The sequence below is a fragment of the Gadus macrocephalus genome, chromosome 2, assembly GCF_031168955.1.
Source record: "Gadus macrocephalus chromosome 2, ASM3116895v1".
NCBI lineage: Eukaryota > Metazoa > Chordata > Actinopteri > Gadiformes > Gadidae > Gadus > Gadus macrocephalus.
The window spans coordinates 19,072,382-19,089,329 of NC_082383.1; the positions used below are offsets into that span (position 1 = coordinate 19,072,382).

General features: G+C 50.2%; 1 protein-coding gene across 1 annotated transcript; it reads left to right on the plus strand.

Moving 5' to 3' along the window:
* Positions 1-1,078: 1,078 nt before the first annotated feature.
* On the plus strand, positions 1,079-15,437 carry ldlra (low density lipoprotein receptor a). The gene is made up of 17 exons (XM_060044371.1): positions 1,079-1,230; positions 4,471-4,596; positions 5,055-5,177; positions 5,540-5,911; positions 6,235-6,357; positions 6,777-6,899; positions 7,058-7,177; positions 7,654-7,779; positions 8,166-8,337; positions 8,747-8,974; positions 9,381-9,499; positions 9,709-9,848; positions 10,165-10,306; positions 10,869-11,012; positions 11,329-11,766; positions 12,712-12,875; positions 13,313-15,437. The coding sequence occupies exons 1-17, from the start codon at positions 1,158-1,160 to the stop codon at positions 13,367-13,369; spliced, it is 2,790 nt and encodes a 929-aa protein (XP_059900354.1). The 5' UTR covers positions 1,079-1,157; the 3' UTR covers positions 13,370-15,437.
* Positions 15,438-16,948: the final 1,511 nt, after the last annotated feature.

Below are 16,948 nucleotides of genomic sequence, written 5' to 3' on the forward strand. Positions count from 1 at the left end.
CCGCTGTCCGCTAGGATGAGGAGGAGGTCCTTCAGGGTGGAGGGCGGGAGAAAACATCGGGATTCTCTGAACTTCATCAGTTCGTGGATCTCCGGGGGCGGGAGACGAGCACGTGCATGGCCCGACCAGCCGTCTGTTGGAGTTTATGGTCACGGTTAAAGTCCACGTTGGTTAGCCTTCATCAGTTGAGAAACAGTTAACTGATAATAATAATAATAATAATAATAATAATAATAATAATAATAATAATAATAATAATAATAATAGTAATAATAATAATATGCTCTGTAAGGTGACCTTGGGTGTCTTGAAAGGCGCCTCTAAATTAAATGTATTATTATTATTATTATTATTATTATTATTAATAACATTATTAATCATATTTATAACAATGACATATTTGATTTTGGTATATCTAAGAACTACCAAAGCCCCCAAAAAAGACAATTATATTCAAAACAAAAATAGAATTTTTCTATATGAAAAATATGAAAACAAAAAGCCTACAATCAACCATAACCGCATTGGCGCTCTTGGATGTTATTGCAACAGTAGCAGATCAGAGCCACATTCAAACGCGTCAATTAGAGGTCGCATCTCAGCCAACTGGAAGATTTATTAAGGATTAGAACACTTCACACCTGCCGCAATGGGCGCGAGGCCAAGTTCATCCCACACACACACACACACACACACACACACACACACACACACACACACACACACACACACACACACACACACACACACACACACACACACACACACACACACAGGGGTCTTGTCTCCCAGTTTACACAAAGGGTTAACCCACCCAGGGTCCTAAGACCCATCCTTGCAGGCCACGCCCTCTCAATTGTGACCGTTCTTCTCGGGAATCACACCACTATAGGCCCCGCCCCACTATAGGCCCCGCCCCCACTATAGGGCCCGCCCCCCGCTGGACCACATTGAAATTGGCCGTGAGCCTTGTTGCCAAACATTAGAATCTGAGGAGCATCCCTACAGTCACCACCCACACTGAGACCTGAGAGCTGAACCCAACCACTGTAGATACTAAAGGTAGAACGTACAGTAGACAGACACAGAGTTATTATATTATTTTATTTTATTTTTAGAGATTGTTGCACCTTGACTGAAGTGTAAACGAGGTGTGCATGATTGCGTCAGTTATGGGACGGATACAGTGCGTGTCACTGGTGCTCCTCGTATACTTTTACACTCAGACATGTAAGTACTTTTACTTTTATTTCATGTCTCATATCGTTCACGTGATTTATTTAATCAGTTAGTGATAATTTTTGTTTTGTGCTGTTAATGCCGTTTGAATCTAATACCATGGGAGCCTACTGTTTTGCCCTTGTGCATGTGCATTATTGTGTATTATTAGATTAATTTATATAAGAGCTTATCTTAAATGTTATTTTAAACGTCTCACTTTCGATGGGTTATTGCCCACTTTGACAGCACCGGATGCCGCGGATGGGGGAGGGGGCAATTATACCCCCAATGTAGTTCAAACCCGCTCCTTTCTCTCCTCTGCTCTGCGGAAAGTAAACACGCACAATTAATTGTGAATTTATAGTGATCAATAATATTTTAATAACATGCAATATTAAGACCTGCACTGACTGAATTCTCTTCTTTAATGAGAATGGCAGGACTCTTTCTTTGATTTCAATCTCGCGGGGCATCCGAAGGACTTGAACCCGGTTGCTTTTCATTTGTTGGGGTTCGAGTTTCACGGGGGGGAGCGCCAGCCAATGGGATGCGAGGAATGTGCCCCCCCCCCCCTTCTGACCCGTGTTTCGAGGAAACTCTGTCGATGCGTCCTCCTCTGCGCGTCTTTGATGTATTCTGCGCGTAGTATTTGTAATAGCAGCGTTACTAACGAATTATTGGAACCGGAATGGATTTGTTATATAACATGAAAACAGGTGGATTCATTCCTCCACCTCCTCCTCCACCTTGAGAGGTTTACCACACCCCAAGACTGGTCTCGGCATGCGTTCTTCTGCAGATGACGTCACGGTTGATGGGTCCTCCCCCCCCCCCCCACACTCACACACACACACACACACACACACACACACACACACACACACACACACACACACACACACACACACACACACACACACACACACATACCCTCTCAGTTCTGCGTCCAAACGGCTCCTCCTTCGTCTGTTTATCTTAAACCACATTCCTCAGTCCCTCCATCCAAACGTCCCCTGAGTCACTTCAAGATGTGAGCTGGTTGGTTCGGTCAGAGGCGTGTTGGGACCAGTGCCCATCCCACCACACACACACACACACACACACACACACACACACACACACACACACACACACACACACACACACACCACACACACACACACACACACACACACACACACACACACACACACACACACACACACACACACAAACCCACACACACACACACACACTCAGGACCGCAGCGTGGTGGTCAGAGGTATTTGACACTTGACAATAGAGGAGTAGAGAGGATCAAAACAAGTGAAGGAGCTAAATGTCTGTGAGATCAGAGCTCTGATGGAAGAATTTTTGATTTATGAGGAAATATCGGATCGGTCTCCTGTCACCTTGTCTTCTGAGGAATGATCGGCAAATCGATTAACCACACACACACTCTCTCTCTCTCTCTCTCTCTCTCTCTCTCTCTCTCTCTCTCTCGCTCTCGCTCTCGCTCCCGCTCTCTCTCTCTCTCTCTGTCTCTCTCAATTTGATTGATAAAAATAATTGTATTGGCTTGTAAGGTTAACATGTACATGTACATTAAAAAAGCTGTTCACCAGCGAAGCCATAAACACCAGTAGCCTCCCACACCTATCTGCTGGTTCTGACGGTCAATCAATAACTTATCATCCTCTCTCTGTTCGTCCACTGTTCCACTTGAACACACTGTGTTTGTGTGTGCGTGTGTGTATGTTTGTGTGTCTTTGTGTGTGTGTGTGTGTGTGTATATGTGCGTGTGTTTATGTGTACGTGTGTTTGTGTATGTATCTTTGTGTTTGTATGTGAATGTGTGTTCTATGTCCATGTGTGTGTGTGTGTTTGTCTTCCACTAATCCCTTATCCTGGAAACGGTGATCGGCTCGTTTAGTGGAAGACTGGTGCGCGTTTGTTTTTCTTTGTGTTGTTCTTGGTTCTCGTGTCTTTCGAGGAAAGCAGCTCGGTATAAAACAAAGGAAAGCGAGCCCCTTAATCATTCATGAGGATCAGAGACGATGGCTTTGCAATCCAACGCTTTTTCGTCTCTATATGGACATAATTAGAGTCATAAACAACATGTTTAACTTTGTGTTGTTTAGCTTTTGGTGTTTATTATTTTTACAATAACCTTGATGTGCATTCCTGGTTTAGATGAGATTAAGCCTAGGGTACTATTTATAAATAATATAATAACAGAAATGGGGGTTTAACAGCAGATTTACTGGACAAAATAATAACAATTAAAAAGGGATTTTGAAGATGAATATGAAAGCATCTACAAGCAATCAAACAAGGAAAGTCTTAGAGGAACCACACACACACACACACACACACACACACACACACACACACACACACACACACACACACACACACACACATACACGTGGCACACACACAAACATGTGACACACACAACATGTGCTGCAGACATGCACCATCTACTATCAGGACTTTCTGACCCCTGACCTCTCACCAGTCAGTCATGGTCACGGTCGGTTGGGTCCTCTCGACCAATGGGCTCGCCCCCCCTCCTCCCTCCTCCCTCCTCCCTCCCCCAGGAGCTGTCAGGAGCATGTGTGTGTGTCTTGGGTTCCGGCCCCGTCCCCAGGGGCCCCGCAACGGCCCTCTGTCTGGGGTGGGGTGACGGAGGGGGTGAGGGAGGGACTAGGGGGGAGGTTGGATGAGGGAGGGGTGGGGTGCGACGTTCATATTGGTCCATCAAGCTGGGTGGGTCTTTGCATTAGAGAGCATAAGAAAGGTTGTTGGGTGGGTGGGGGGGGGGGGGGGAGGGGGGGGGGTTGTAGGGTTGTTCAGGGGGGGCTCTCAGTGAAGGTTAGGGTCTTTGTTCCACCGACGATGGGTGTGTCCTGAAGGGTCGAGGGTCGTTGTTTTTCTGATCCCTGAGAACGATAAGGGAGTGAATGGGTGTGGCCCGGCTGTCATGTTTGCTCATGTGTTCATGCGCCCACGTGTTCACTTGTTAACGTCTTCATGTGTCCATGCGTTCATGTGTCCATGTGTTCATGTGTTCATGCGTTCACGTCTTCACGTGTGCATGTGTTCGTGCGTTCATGTATTCATGTGTTGATGTATTCAAGTGTTCATGCGTTCACGTCTTCACGTGTTCACGCGTTCATGCGTTCATGTCTTCATGCATTCATTTGTTGATGTAGTCATGTGTTCATGCATTAATGTCTTCCTGCCTTCATGCGTTCGTGTGTCCAGGTGCGCTGGCCCCGTGCAGCTCCTCCGATTTCCAGTGTGGGACGGGGGTGTGCATCTCGTCCCGTTGGGTGTGTGACGGCGCCAACGACTGCGGCGACGGCAGCGACGAGCTCATGGGAATCTGCAGTGAGTACCGGGCCACGCCCACGTCTAGTCTGTCGCTGCGACTCACACAGTGAAGCACCACGGGAACGAGAGCCGCGCCGCAGACACCACAACAAACATCGGACTGAGAAGAACACGATAAAGTTAGATTCTACATTTAGCAGACGCGGAACAGATCATACACCCTTACAAACCGACGGCAAAGTCAGCCACGAAGGCGACAGCCGGCTCGTCAGGAGCAGTCAGGGTGAGGCATGGGTGAGGGACATCTTGGCAATCGCTAGGAGGAGCCGGGGTTACAAGTCAACCTGCTCTACCCCCTGAGCTAAGCCGATTTCTCGACCGTCTCTCCTCTCTCCTCTTTCCTCCCTCCAATCTCCTCTCTCCTCTCTCCTCTCTCCTCCCTCCTCTCTCCTCTCTCCTATCTCCTCTCTCCTCTCTCCTCTCTCCTCCCTCCTCTCTCCCCTCTCCTCCTCCAGTGTCGCGGACCTGCGCCCCCTCAGAGTTCAGCTGTGGCAGTCGTGCCGTCGAGTGCATCCCCAAGTCCTGGCACTGCGACGGCAAGGCAGACTGCGAGAATGCCGCGGACGAGGAGGGCTGTGGTGAGACGCTGTTTATTTCATGGCCCCGAACACGGCGGCCATCTTGGCCCTGAACACGGTGGCCATCTTGGCCCTGAACACGGTGGCCATCTTGGCCCTGAACACGGCGGCCATCTTGGCCCCGAACGCTCCCCCTGTCCAGCCAGAACCAAGACGGAGCAAAAGATGGTTGATAGTTGAATAATAAGAGAGCACATAGTTAGAATATAATCTCCAAACTTTTTTTGGCTGCGTATAGACCATCTGGTAGAGATGGTTAAGGAAGTTATAATAGCTAAAAACTACTGTATAATCCCCTCTGTACTACTTCATCTCCCTTCTCTGCTTTATAAACTAACCCCCCCCTCCCCCCCCCCCCCCAGCGGTGAGGAGCTGCTCCGCCAGCGAGTTCCTCTGCGCCAGCGGGCAGTGCGTGTCCGGCAGCTTCGTGTGCGACCACGACGCCGACTGCGACGACGGCAGTGACGAGGCCGCCTGCCCCCCGCTCACCTGCAGCCCCTCCTCCTTCCGCTGCAACAACAGCGTCTGCCTGCCGAGGATCTGGGCCTGCGACGGCGACGCCGACTGCTCCGACAGCTCCGACGAGTGGGGGTGCGCGGCCCCGGCGGCGGGGGCCGGCCGCGCGGCCTGCGCCCCCCTGGAGTACCGCTGCGGCGATGGGGAGTGCATCCACGAGAGCTGGAGGTGTGACGGGGGCGCGGACTGCAAGGACCGCTCGGACGAGGCCGACTGCAGTGAGTGACCCGGTCTTTAGGGTGACCTCCTCTTTTAGGGTGACCTCCTCTTTTAGGGTGACCTCCTCTCTTAGGGTGACCTCCTCTTTAGGGTGACTTCCTCTTTAGGGTGACCTCCTCTCTTAGGGTGACCCCCTCTTAGGGTGACCTCCTCTCTTAGGGTGACATCCTCTCTTAGGGTGACTTCCTTGTTTAGGGTGACTTCCTCTTATTGGGGTTATGCCGCCCCTTACGACCCTAACAATACACCCTTGTGCGTTGTGTTCTGGGTGTGGTGCTCTGTGACTGATGTCTCACCCCCCCCCCCCCCCCGCCGTGGACAGCTCACACCACCTGCCGCCCGGACCAGTTTGAGTGCGGTGACGGCTCCTGTATCCATGGCAGCCAGCAGTGCAACCAGCAGTACGACTGCAGGGACATGAGCGACGAGATGGGCTGCGTCAACGGTACAGACACTTCCCTCACACCCTCACTTGCTCCCTCAGATCCTCCCTCCCTCCCTCCTTCCCTCCCTCCCTCCCTCCCACTCTCAGACCTCCCTCCCTCTCTCAAACCCCCCCACTCTCCCTTCCTCCCTCCCTCCTTCTCTCAGACCGTCCTCCCTCCCTCCCTCCCTCCCTCCCTCTCTCCCTCCCTCCTACCCTCCATCCCTCCCTCCCTCTCTCCCGCCCTCCCTACCTCTCTCTTTCTCTCTCCCTCCCTCTCTACGGCCCTCCCTTTCTCCCTCTCTCCCTCCCTCCCTCCCTCCCTCCCTCCATCCCTCGCGCCCTCCCTCCCCCCTCCCTCCACCTCCCCCACCACGGTTTTCCTCCTCCTCTGATGAAGTGTTTGACGCTGAGGGCCGGTCTCTGTCTCCCCCCCCCAGCCTCCCGCTGTGAAGCCCCCTCCCACTTCAAGTGTCGCAGCGGCGAGTGCATCAACATGGAGCGCACCTGTGACGGCCACAACGACTGCCGGGATTGGTCGGACGAGCCCGTGATTGAATGCGGTGAGTTTGAAACGGCGGTCCCCCTCTGACGAGGGAGCAGAGGGAGGGAGGGAGGGAGGGAGGGAGGGAGGGAGGGAGAGAGAAAAGGAGGGAGGGTTGGGAGGGAGAGAAAGGAGGTAAACGATAGATCAACGTGTGACGCTGTGTTCTGCCCCCAGGTACCAACGAGTGTCAGCGCAACAACGGCGGCTGCAGCCACGCCTGTCAGGACCTGCGGGTCGGCCATGCCTGCCTCTGTCCCGCCGGCTACGGGCTGCTGGACGCCAGGCGCTGCGGAGGTACGGCCCAACACACACGCTGGTGCATCTGCACGGAGACAGGCACGGGCAGCGGTGTCCTGGCCACACTCGTGTTGCAGACCTTCACATGTCTAGAACACTTGCATGCGTTGTCCCAGACTACACTATACAACACGAGACCAGGGATTTCAAATTCAAATCCCCCCCCCCCCCTCACCCACCTAACCCTCACTTCACCTCACCTCGTCTCCTTTTTTGCAGCTTTCTTTTTATACTAGTACTATTAATACTAGTATTTTTGCTCAATTTGAATACTTTCAAATATCAAATCCTCAACTTTTGCATTTTTCTGAGGGTACTTTACTGCAGTATTTACTGGGGTATTTCATACTAGTGGAGCATTGGGTGATAGTACCTTTCCCCCACTGGCCACCATGAGGAAGTTGTTTGGTTGCGCATGTTCACTGTGTTTCTGTGGTCCAGTCTCACAGTGTTCCTGTGATCTATCCCTGTAGATATAGACGAGTGCGCGGACCCGGACACCTGCAGCCAGATCTGCGTCAACCAGATCGGCGGCTACAAGTGTGACTGCAGGGAGGGCTACCAGTTGGAGCCCAGCACCAAGGCCTGCAAAGCCATCGGTAAACACTGCACACAGAGATCGTCACAACGATCATCATCCAACGGGTCACCAAATACATTGCTCTCAAAAGTGTGGTAGTTCGCTATTGGTTAGTTGTTAAGAATATACATTATGATAAGATTAACTACATTAAGGAAAATATCTCAGAAAGGTCTCAGCTAATTGAAGATGATGCTAGGTGCTACCCGTGCTAGCTGCAAACTAGGCTAGGTGATAACTGGGCTAGGTGCTACCTGTGATAGCTGCTAACTGGGCTAGGCGCTAAATGGGTTTGGTGCTACCTGTGTTAGCTGCTAACCGGGCTAGGCGCGAACTGCGCTAGGTGCTAACAATGCTAGGTGCTAACCACGCTTCTTGCTAACCTCCCGTCCTGCGGCTCATCAGGCAACGTGGCCTACCTGCTGTTCACCAACCGCCACGAGGTCCGCAGGATGACCCTGGACAAGAGCGAGTACACGCGGGTCGTCCCCCGGCTGAAAAACGCCGTCACCCTGGACCTCCACATCGCCTCCAACCGCGTCTTCTGGTCCGACATCTCCGAGAAGACCATCTACAGGTCAGCCAGCGCTACGACATGTTCGAGATCAGGAGCTGCTAGTTAGCCAGAGCTACGACGTGTGACAGCTCAGAAGCTAGTTGGATCAGATCAGATCAGATTCAAGTGTATTGTCAAGTACAGTCAACAAAATGGAGTTGGAGATTTAAACAGATGTGCAGAAGAGCAATTAACGCGCAGTTCGAATATTATTTGCCATATAGTGTAATATAAGTTAAGTTTGGTATAAATAATAGGGTGGGATAGTGCATAATGTACAGTCTAGTAGTTAGCCGGCACCACATCATGTAACAGATCAGAAGCTAGTAACCAGCGCATCCTCGGAGTTGTGACCCCACATGGAGTCTTTGACCTTTTTGGAGCCCAGTCACAGAGAGAACTCACCTGTGGTTGTTGTTTCTTCTCCCAGCGCTGCCATGGACGCGGCTGCCAACGCCACGCAGCAACATGTCGTCATCGGCGACGGCATCGGCGCCCCCGAGGGCATCGCCGTGGACTGGGTCCACGGCAACCTGTACTGGACAGACGGCATGCACAGCACCATCTCCGTGGCAACCGTCGACGGCAGCCGCCGCAAAACCCTGATCCGCCAGGACCTGTCCCGGCCGCGCGCCATCGTGGTCGACCCCGTCCACAAGTAAGACCCGGTAACCCCCAGGGGGTCAGCGGAGGGACTGGAACCTTCCAGTAGTGCTTTTACCCTATGCCTCCCTCTCTCTCTCTCCCTCCCTCTCTCCCTCCCTCTCTCTCTTTCCTCTATCCATCCCTCCTTCCCTCCCTCTCTCCCTCCCTCCCTCCCTCCAACGCTTCCTCCCTCCCTCCGCTCCAACCCTCCCTCCAACCCTCCCTCCCTCTCTCCCTCCCTCCCTCTGTCCCTCTCTCTCTCTCCCTCCCACCCTCCCTCGCTCCCTCTCTCTCCCTCTCCCTCCCTCCCTCCCTCCCTCCCTCCCTCCCTCCCTCTCTGTCTCTCCCTCCCTCCCTCCCCCCCTCTCTGTCTCTCCCTCCCTCTCTCCCTCCCTTAACATCCTGTCGTTGTGTTCCAGCTTCCTGTACTGGACAGACTGGGGCACTCCGGCGAAAATCGAGAAGGCCGGACTGAACGGAGGGGACCGCGTCGCGTTGGTCACGGACAACATCATCTGGCCCAACGGCATCACCCTGGGTAGGCAGACAGTCGACATGGGTTCAATGCCCAGCAAGGCACCATCACTGTCAGGGTTAGGGGTTCAAGGCCCGGTCTTGCTCAACTGGTAGAGCAAGGCACCACCTGCCAAGGCTGCCAAGGCTGCGGGCCAACGGCAAAGGTCATTCCGGTCTTACCTGTTGTCTCTCTCCCCCCACTGACTCTCCCTCCTCCCCCCTCTCCCCCAGACCTTCTGAACCAGCGCCTCTACTGGGTGGACTCCAAGCTGCACACCCTGTCCAGCGTGGACGTCAATGGCGGGGGCCGGCGCACTGTGCTCGTGGACGAGCAGCGGCTGGCTCACCCGCTGGGTGTCACCGTGTTCGAGGTGAGGGACGACCTTAACATTTACATCAGGGCATTAAGGCAAGGCAAGGCAACTATATTTATAAAGCCCTTTTCATACACAAGGCAGACTCGAAGTGCTTCACGTAAAAAAATGTCTTACAACATAATGAAATAATTAAATTAATCAGACAGGGTTTTATTTGAATAGCTCGGGATGCCACCACTAAACAGTACTGCTCTAACTGCGCCTCTATCGCCGTAGACATCTGTCTCAGCCATTGAGCAATGGAAGGGCAAGAGCTGGTGGATTAAAGAAGTGGAACTAAGTGGACGTTTTCGTGTTTTTCGTCTCCTAGGACCGAGTGTTCTGGACGGATGTGAGCAACAACGCCATCTTCAGCGTCAACCGGTTGACAGGAAGTGATGTCAGAGCGGTGGCGGAGCACCTGTCCTCGCCCGATGACATCGTGATGCACCACAACCTCCGGCAGCCCGCCGGTACGACGCCCTAAAGGCCTTTAAACCGTTTATTAAACAAGTGGAGGACTTAAGTACATATGTTCATACACTTCTTAAATAGATCAGCTTGACTTGATGAGGCTTTTAGTACAGAGGGTCAAACACTGGTTGACAATATGTACTTTTAAATGGGTCATATGGGTACAGATGGTCAAACACTTGTTAAATAAGTTTAAAAGGCGTATAGGGCATTTAAGCTGTTTATTTAACAAGTGTGTACTAACATATGTACTAAAAGTCTAATCAGGCTGTCAAGTCAAGCTGAACCATGCCATCATGCATCTGGGTGGACTTCACTCCACTTGTGATGTCACTAATGGGTGGATTTTGAAATGGCTTGTAATGGCTGATCAACGACACAACCAGAGGTGAAATAGGGGCCCTTTAAATGCTCCATTCAGTACAGTCTGTCAAAGCAACCCGTTACCTCAATGCCGCAAAAACAAGCATAGCACCCGGTCGTTTTCTGGACCATGAGTGGATGAGCAGGCCTCAGTCAATTCAGTCCTGAGTACTAACCTGAACCCCCCCCCCCCCCCAGGCAGGGACTGGTGTGGCTCGGCCAACGGCGGCTGTGAGTTCCTGTGTCTGGCCGCCCCCCAGGTGGGCCCCCACCCCCCCAAGTACACCTGCGCCTGCCCCGATGACATGGCCCTGGCCCGGGACATGAGGCGCTGTGTGCCAGGTACGCCCAGCTACGGCTAAACATACGGTTTAATGGTAGAGGGACACCCTGGTCAGATAAGATAAGGTCAGGGAGGGTAGGGAAAAGCTTAAGTTAAGGCAAAGTAAGTTTGGGTAAGGCTAACTATGCTAAAGTGAGCTAAAGGTAGGCTAAAATAAGCTAAGTTAAACAAAGCTAAGGTAAGACAGGCTAAGGTAAGCTCCTGTGTGCTCAGACAAGCTAAGTTAGGCTAAGCAGCAGAATTTTATAGATATATTTTCAAATTCAAATATACAACTATCCTCCATGTTTTCTGACGGTACTTGAACCCCAACAGCCTCTCCGACGCCCGCCGCCCCCGTCCCACCTCAGCCCCTGGTGACCCGCGAAGCCTTGACCCCCATTCCCCACCGAGCGGTCCAGACCACCGCCAGGACCCCGGCGCCCCTCACTGCCAGACCCCCCACCCGGCCGGTCACCACCCACAGAGCCCCCACCCGGCCGGCCGCCACCCACAGAGCCCCCACCAGGCCAGCCGCCACCCACAGAGCCCCCACCAGGCCAGCCCTCATCTTCAGCACCGCGACGGCCAGGGCGGACCGGGGCACCCCCAAACCGGTGGTCCCCCACACCGCGGGCCCCCACACCGCGGGGCCCGCCCCCCAGGGGGAGGAGCCTGTGAACCCCCTCCCGGACTCCCTTCAGAAGCTGGATGAGATGGGACCTGAGACAGCTCCGTCCAGCCACACAGCGATCTATATCGCCCTGCCGCTCGGTGAGTCCCCGACAGACCCATGCTGCTACCTGGATCCACCTGAATCTAGCTGGATCTAACTGGATCTAGCTGGATCTAACTGGATCTAGCTGGATCGATCTGAATCCAGCTGGATCTAGCTGGATCGATCTGAATCCAGCTGGATCTAGCTGGATCTCGCTGGCTAGACCGCCAACACTAGATACATACACCTCCTACACAGATTCCGTCCCCGGTCAATCTGGTTCCTCCTATTGGCAGACGTATTATTACTTCCATATTCATATATTATATTGAACTACGTCATGGTATCATATAATATATATTTTATTTTTTGAGATTTTTCTTTTTCTTGCATAGTAATGAGAACAGACATGTAACAGAAAGGAGGAAGGCCATGGAGACACTTTGTTATCGTATAAATAGCTCGAGGGGGGGGGGGGGGGGGGGGGGAGGGTTGCCAACCAGTGGCGGTGTTTCGATCCAGCCCCTAGTTTTTAACCATTTTTCCTTGTGTCCATGGACCTCTTGTTTGATCCGACAATGAGCATCACGGGTCAATTTCAATAAAAAGGTCTGAAGTAAAAGTCCATTGTCCAGCTGTAGACAGAAATTATCGATGCCCGCCGGAAGGGGGCACTATATTCCACAGGCATACAAAAGGGCAGCAGACCTGTTCTTATCTGCATTAGACAGATGAATATACTTACATGCATACATATGCATTCATGAATTCACACACAGCATTCTATATGTATACCTTTACCTATACCACACCTGTATCTTATCCAACCCACAGTGATTTCCCTCAGTTTAAATATTGTTGTGGTTGGGAGCTATTGTATCAAACTACTACTCGTGGCCTTATCTCTACTCCTGTAGAGATAAGGCCACGCCCTGATAGCTACCGCCGCTAACAGTCATGTCCGTCCCTCTCGTTTCCCGTGTTGTTCTTCGTGGCTGCAGCGGTCGTCATGGTGGCGGCCTTCGTCAGCTTCCTGTTGTGGAGGAACTTCCGCCTGAAGAACACCAACACCATCCACTTCGACAACCCGGTGTACCAGAAGACCACGGAGGATCAGCTCCACATCTACCGCAGCCAGAGCCCAGATGGCTACTCCTACCCCCCGGTGAGCCCCCAGTCCCAGGGCCATCTCGAATAGAACACCCCGGAAGATTATTGATATATTGAATGTATCAACTGACTATTATTGCCATCCTTTTTCTGACGGAAGATTGCTAAACCTGGGCAAAAGTGGTCAATGGTAGAACTTTCCTGGGATTTTATTCCTGGTCAGATGATTCTAGTACTAATGGGTCTTCATTTACGTTGAGCCTAGTCTAACTTGTTTACGTTGAACCTAGTCTAACTCAAGTTCTTCATTTAGGTTGAACCTAGTCTAACCCCAGTTCTACGTTTACGTTGAGCCCAATCTAACTCCAGTTTTACGTTTACGTTGAGCCCAATCTAACTCCAGTTCTACGTTCATGTTTTGCCCAGTCTAACTCGTGTTCTTTGTTTACGTTGAGCCGAGTCTAACTCCAGTTCTGTTTCCTCTTCTACCAGAAGCAGATTGTGAGTCTGGACGAGGAGGCGGACAACCCGGCATTCTCCGAGAACTAAACGGATACCAAGCTAGCATAACAAGCTAGCATACCAAGCTAGCCCAGGAAGTCCTTTATTCTTGACCACAGCTACCGTGGGTGGAGAGAGCCAGCCCACAGAAACTTCCACACTACCTTAAGGTCTTTTCCACGACTCAGCTGAAGAAGATGAAGATGAAGTTACACGCCCGATGTACAGACGATTTCAGTCCACCGTACCGCAGGGGACCAGAAACTTGCCCCAGGAGATATCAGATGAGTCTGCATGTCTCCGGTCTGCCCCCCCACCTCCACCTCCAACTCCACCTCCACCTCGTCATAGACTCAACAGAACTCCTCACCTACTCCCCTTTACACAGAATTCCGAAATCAACGAATTGTAAATATTTCTTGATCGCTTTCGTCAGTCCGGTGAGAAATGTGCAAATATGCTGTTTGTAAGAACAGCCATCTCTGGTGCAGAGGGTATGGTGTAGGGATCGACCGATACCTACAGATTTTTTAGGGCCCATACGATACAGATTTTTTTTCATCAGCCTTAGCCGATAACCGGTACGCCGATACCAATTTTCTTGAGCCGATAATTGGAGCCGATAATACCCTGGAAATCCAGAGTTCTCGCGAGAGCACAATCACTAATATGGTGTGATGTCGAACCTCTTATCAGTGTCCTGCCCCGTGCCACTATGACCGCAGTTACCTCAGCTGAACCCCTAGGAGAGATCCTTATTTAGTTAATATGGGCGGAATGTTTGACTAAAGCTTGGTAAACACATCTCCATCAGCAGCTCCGCAGAGGTCCAGAGCGCAGGATCAGATGTTTACTTGACGTGTATCAGAGGGACCAAAAGCTCTGGGATGTCTGCACACCAAGGTCCATGACCAGATAGTCACTGAGACACGACAACTGGCACGTCTTTGAGGACGTGCTGACGGAGTACAAGTATTCACCCCCTTTTCATTGTGCTGCACCTCTCTGTACCGTCACCGGGCTAGCGCCCAGCAGTGCCTGTCTGTCGACACACTTTACTCTATTGACTCTTCACCAGTGCCGTTTCAGACACTGGTTCAGTAGTTGGTTAGCCATGGTGGAGTTAAATTGAATTTAAACCGCACCCCTCGAACCTCAAAGTTCGTAGTTCGAAATTCGAAGTTTGAGGTTCACGATCCCCCTCATGCAATAAATCCCAGCATGCATCTCTGCTCACTTGGGTCACACCCCCATCAACAAGCAAAGCGGCCACTGCCGTAAGGTTAACGAGGGTTAAGGCCGGTCGATGTTGGGTTTTTTACGCATTTCCAAGTGGCCTCTCCAGTGTTTTGATGAGAGGGATCTGAGAGTTGATCATTTAGATCGTCCTCTCTTTTGTGACGGGAAAGTTTGTGTTTTGCTTGGTCAAAGCTTTATGTCGGAGACACCTTTGTGCCTTGCAAGCTAAATATTTTGTGGAAATCAGAGGGGTTTGAGAGAAATGTAGGTGTTTACTTCAACAGTGTTACACGTAGTGTATCCAGGTGAAGTCAGAAGTTGGTTAAAGGCACAATCACTGCCATGATGTTTACGACGTTTTTAAGGTTTTTAACGTAGCTTCTAAACAGAGCTCTGATTATGGTGACTAATTGTCCATCAATGTCCTTTAACTGACTGTGTTGATCAAGGGTTTGTAAATACAATGTTCATAAATGTAAATAATTGACATTTGGTCATGATGCCTTGACTTTTTTGTAAATAAATTTATATTTGTATTTATTTTGAAAATGTTTGCCCTGAATGTTCACATGTGCCTCACCATTTATACAATCAATTTGATTATACTGTCCGCCATTTTGTAATCCACCACAAGCTCTTTAGCGTTAGACGTCGAATTCTAATCACGATGTTCTCACACAATGTTGTTTTCCTCAACTTGTAATCAATCTCAGAGGGGTATGTTGAAACGCAGTGGTGATCAATCTTATTTAACCCCCTGGTTACAGAGTGTTCTGTGTTGTGGGTCTTGTAGGAACAACAAGTCTGTAAATTACACAGTTGTACACAGACCCTGATTCAAGGCCATGTTTGAATAAATGTTTTTGAAACCGGTAAACTCCAGAGTCTGATCATTTAATATAAGTGGGACCAAATTTAAGCATAGAAAATGAGAGCATACTTGAATAATAACCCAATAGACCCATAGGGATCTGGGTTATGTCAGGACAGTGGTTATTTCCTTCATGTCTGCCACATATCTCTTAATCCACACAAACCTCCCATTACACCCCCTCTCTACAAAGAACAAATGAGTGCAACAGAAATGTTTTCCAAGTTTGAATACAGCAACAGCTGCCTGCCTGCTGTTGCATAGAAAGCTCAATGAATCACAACCGTTTCCTCGAAAGACCCCCCAAAAAACGGGAATTACAGGAAAAAATACCATAACCAGCCGAACTCCAAACCCCACCCCCCTTGGGATCCGCCGTCATTGGTTGTTTTGGTCGTGCTCCCGAGCGGAGCGCAGTCTCGCTCCGTAGACATCACTAGGGGACTGTGTGTGCGTGTGTGTGTGTGTGTCTCTGTGTGTGTGTATGTGTATAATGCAAAATATAATTTTGCATTATATTATTATGCAAAAGCATAATAATATAATAGTTGCTATAGTTAATAGTTATTATATTGATTATAATAGTAGTATAATAATAATAGTTGTACTAATAGCAAAAGTAATAATAATAGTAAATACTTTTTATAGTAATGGTTACATTTATGTAATATAATATGACAATAGACTTTTGCAATTTCTCGGAAACCAAATAATAGTACATATAACTTCCTGCTGATCACGTTTCCTTATCCCAGGGTCATAACAACCTTCTTACTCAGTAACGGCGTTTGGAATATGAGGCTTGACCAGTCTAGTGAACCTCACGCGGTTTGGCTCTCCTATCAGCTAGAATGGACCACACACACAACACACACACACACACACACAAACACACACACACACACACACACACACACACACACACACACACACACACACACACACACACACACACACACACACACACACACACACACACACACACACACACACACACACACACACACACACACCATAGACGGATTATGACATATCGGGCCCCTGGGCACGTGGACTCCGCAGGCCCCCCCCCCCCCCCCCCCCCCCCCCTTCCAACATAAACACACGCACCCAGAATACACACACACTTATTGGCGATAATAAGTCATTGGCCTATACCTGATGATTGGATTTGTAGCACAGGAAAGGCAACCTCACAATAATTATACAAATAAATGCATCTTTATTTAACCAAAACAGGATAAAAAAATATAGAATTTATGAAATTTTTGGCGATTTGAACGAATTCGAATGCACAGCTTTCAACCACAAATAAAAACGACTTAAAGCAACTCAATACGAACAGTTCCTTACATTAATTGACAGTAATGCATTTCACCTATGAAATGCATTTTTTCCGGGCTCTGTTCCGTGCAAAATCCTCCACGATATCATCAAAGTCCAGTGCATTGGTAAGGTCGCTCTCAATTGCCATGAGAGAAAGTGCCTTGAGGCGTTTTTGTGACATTTTCGTCATC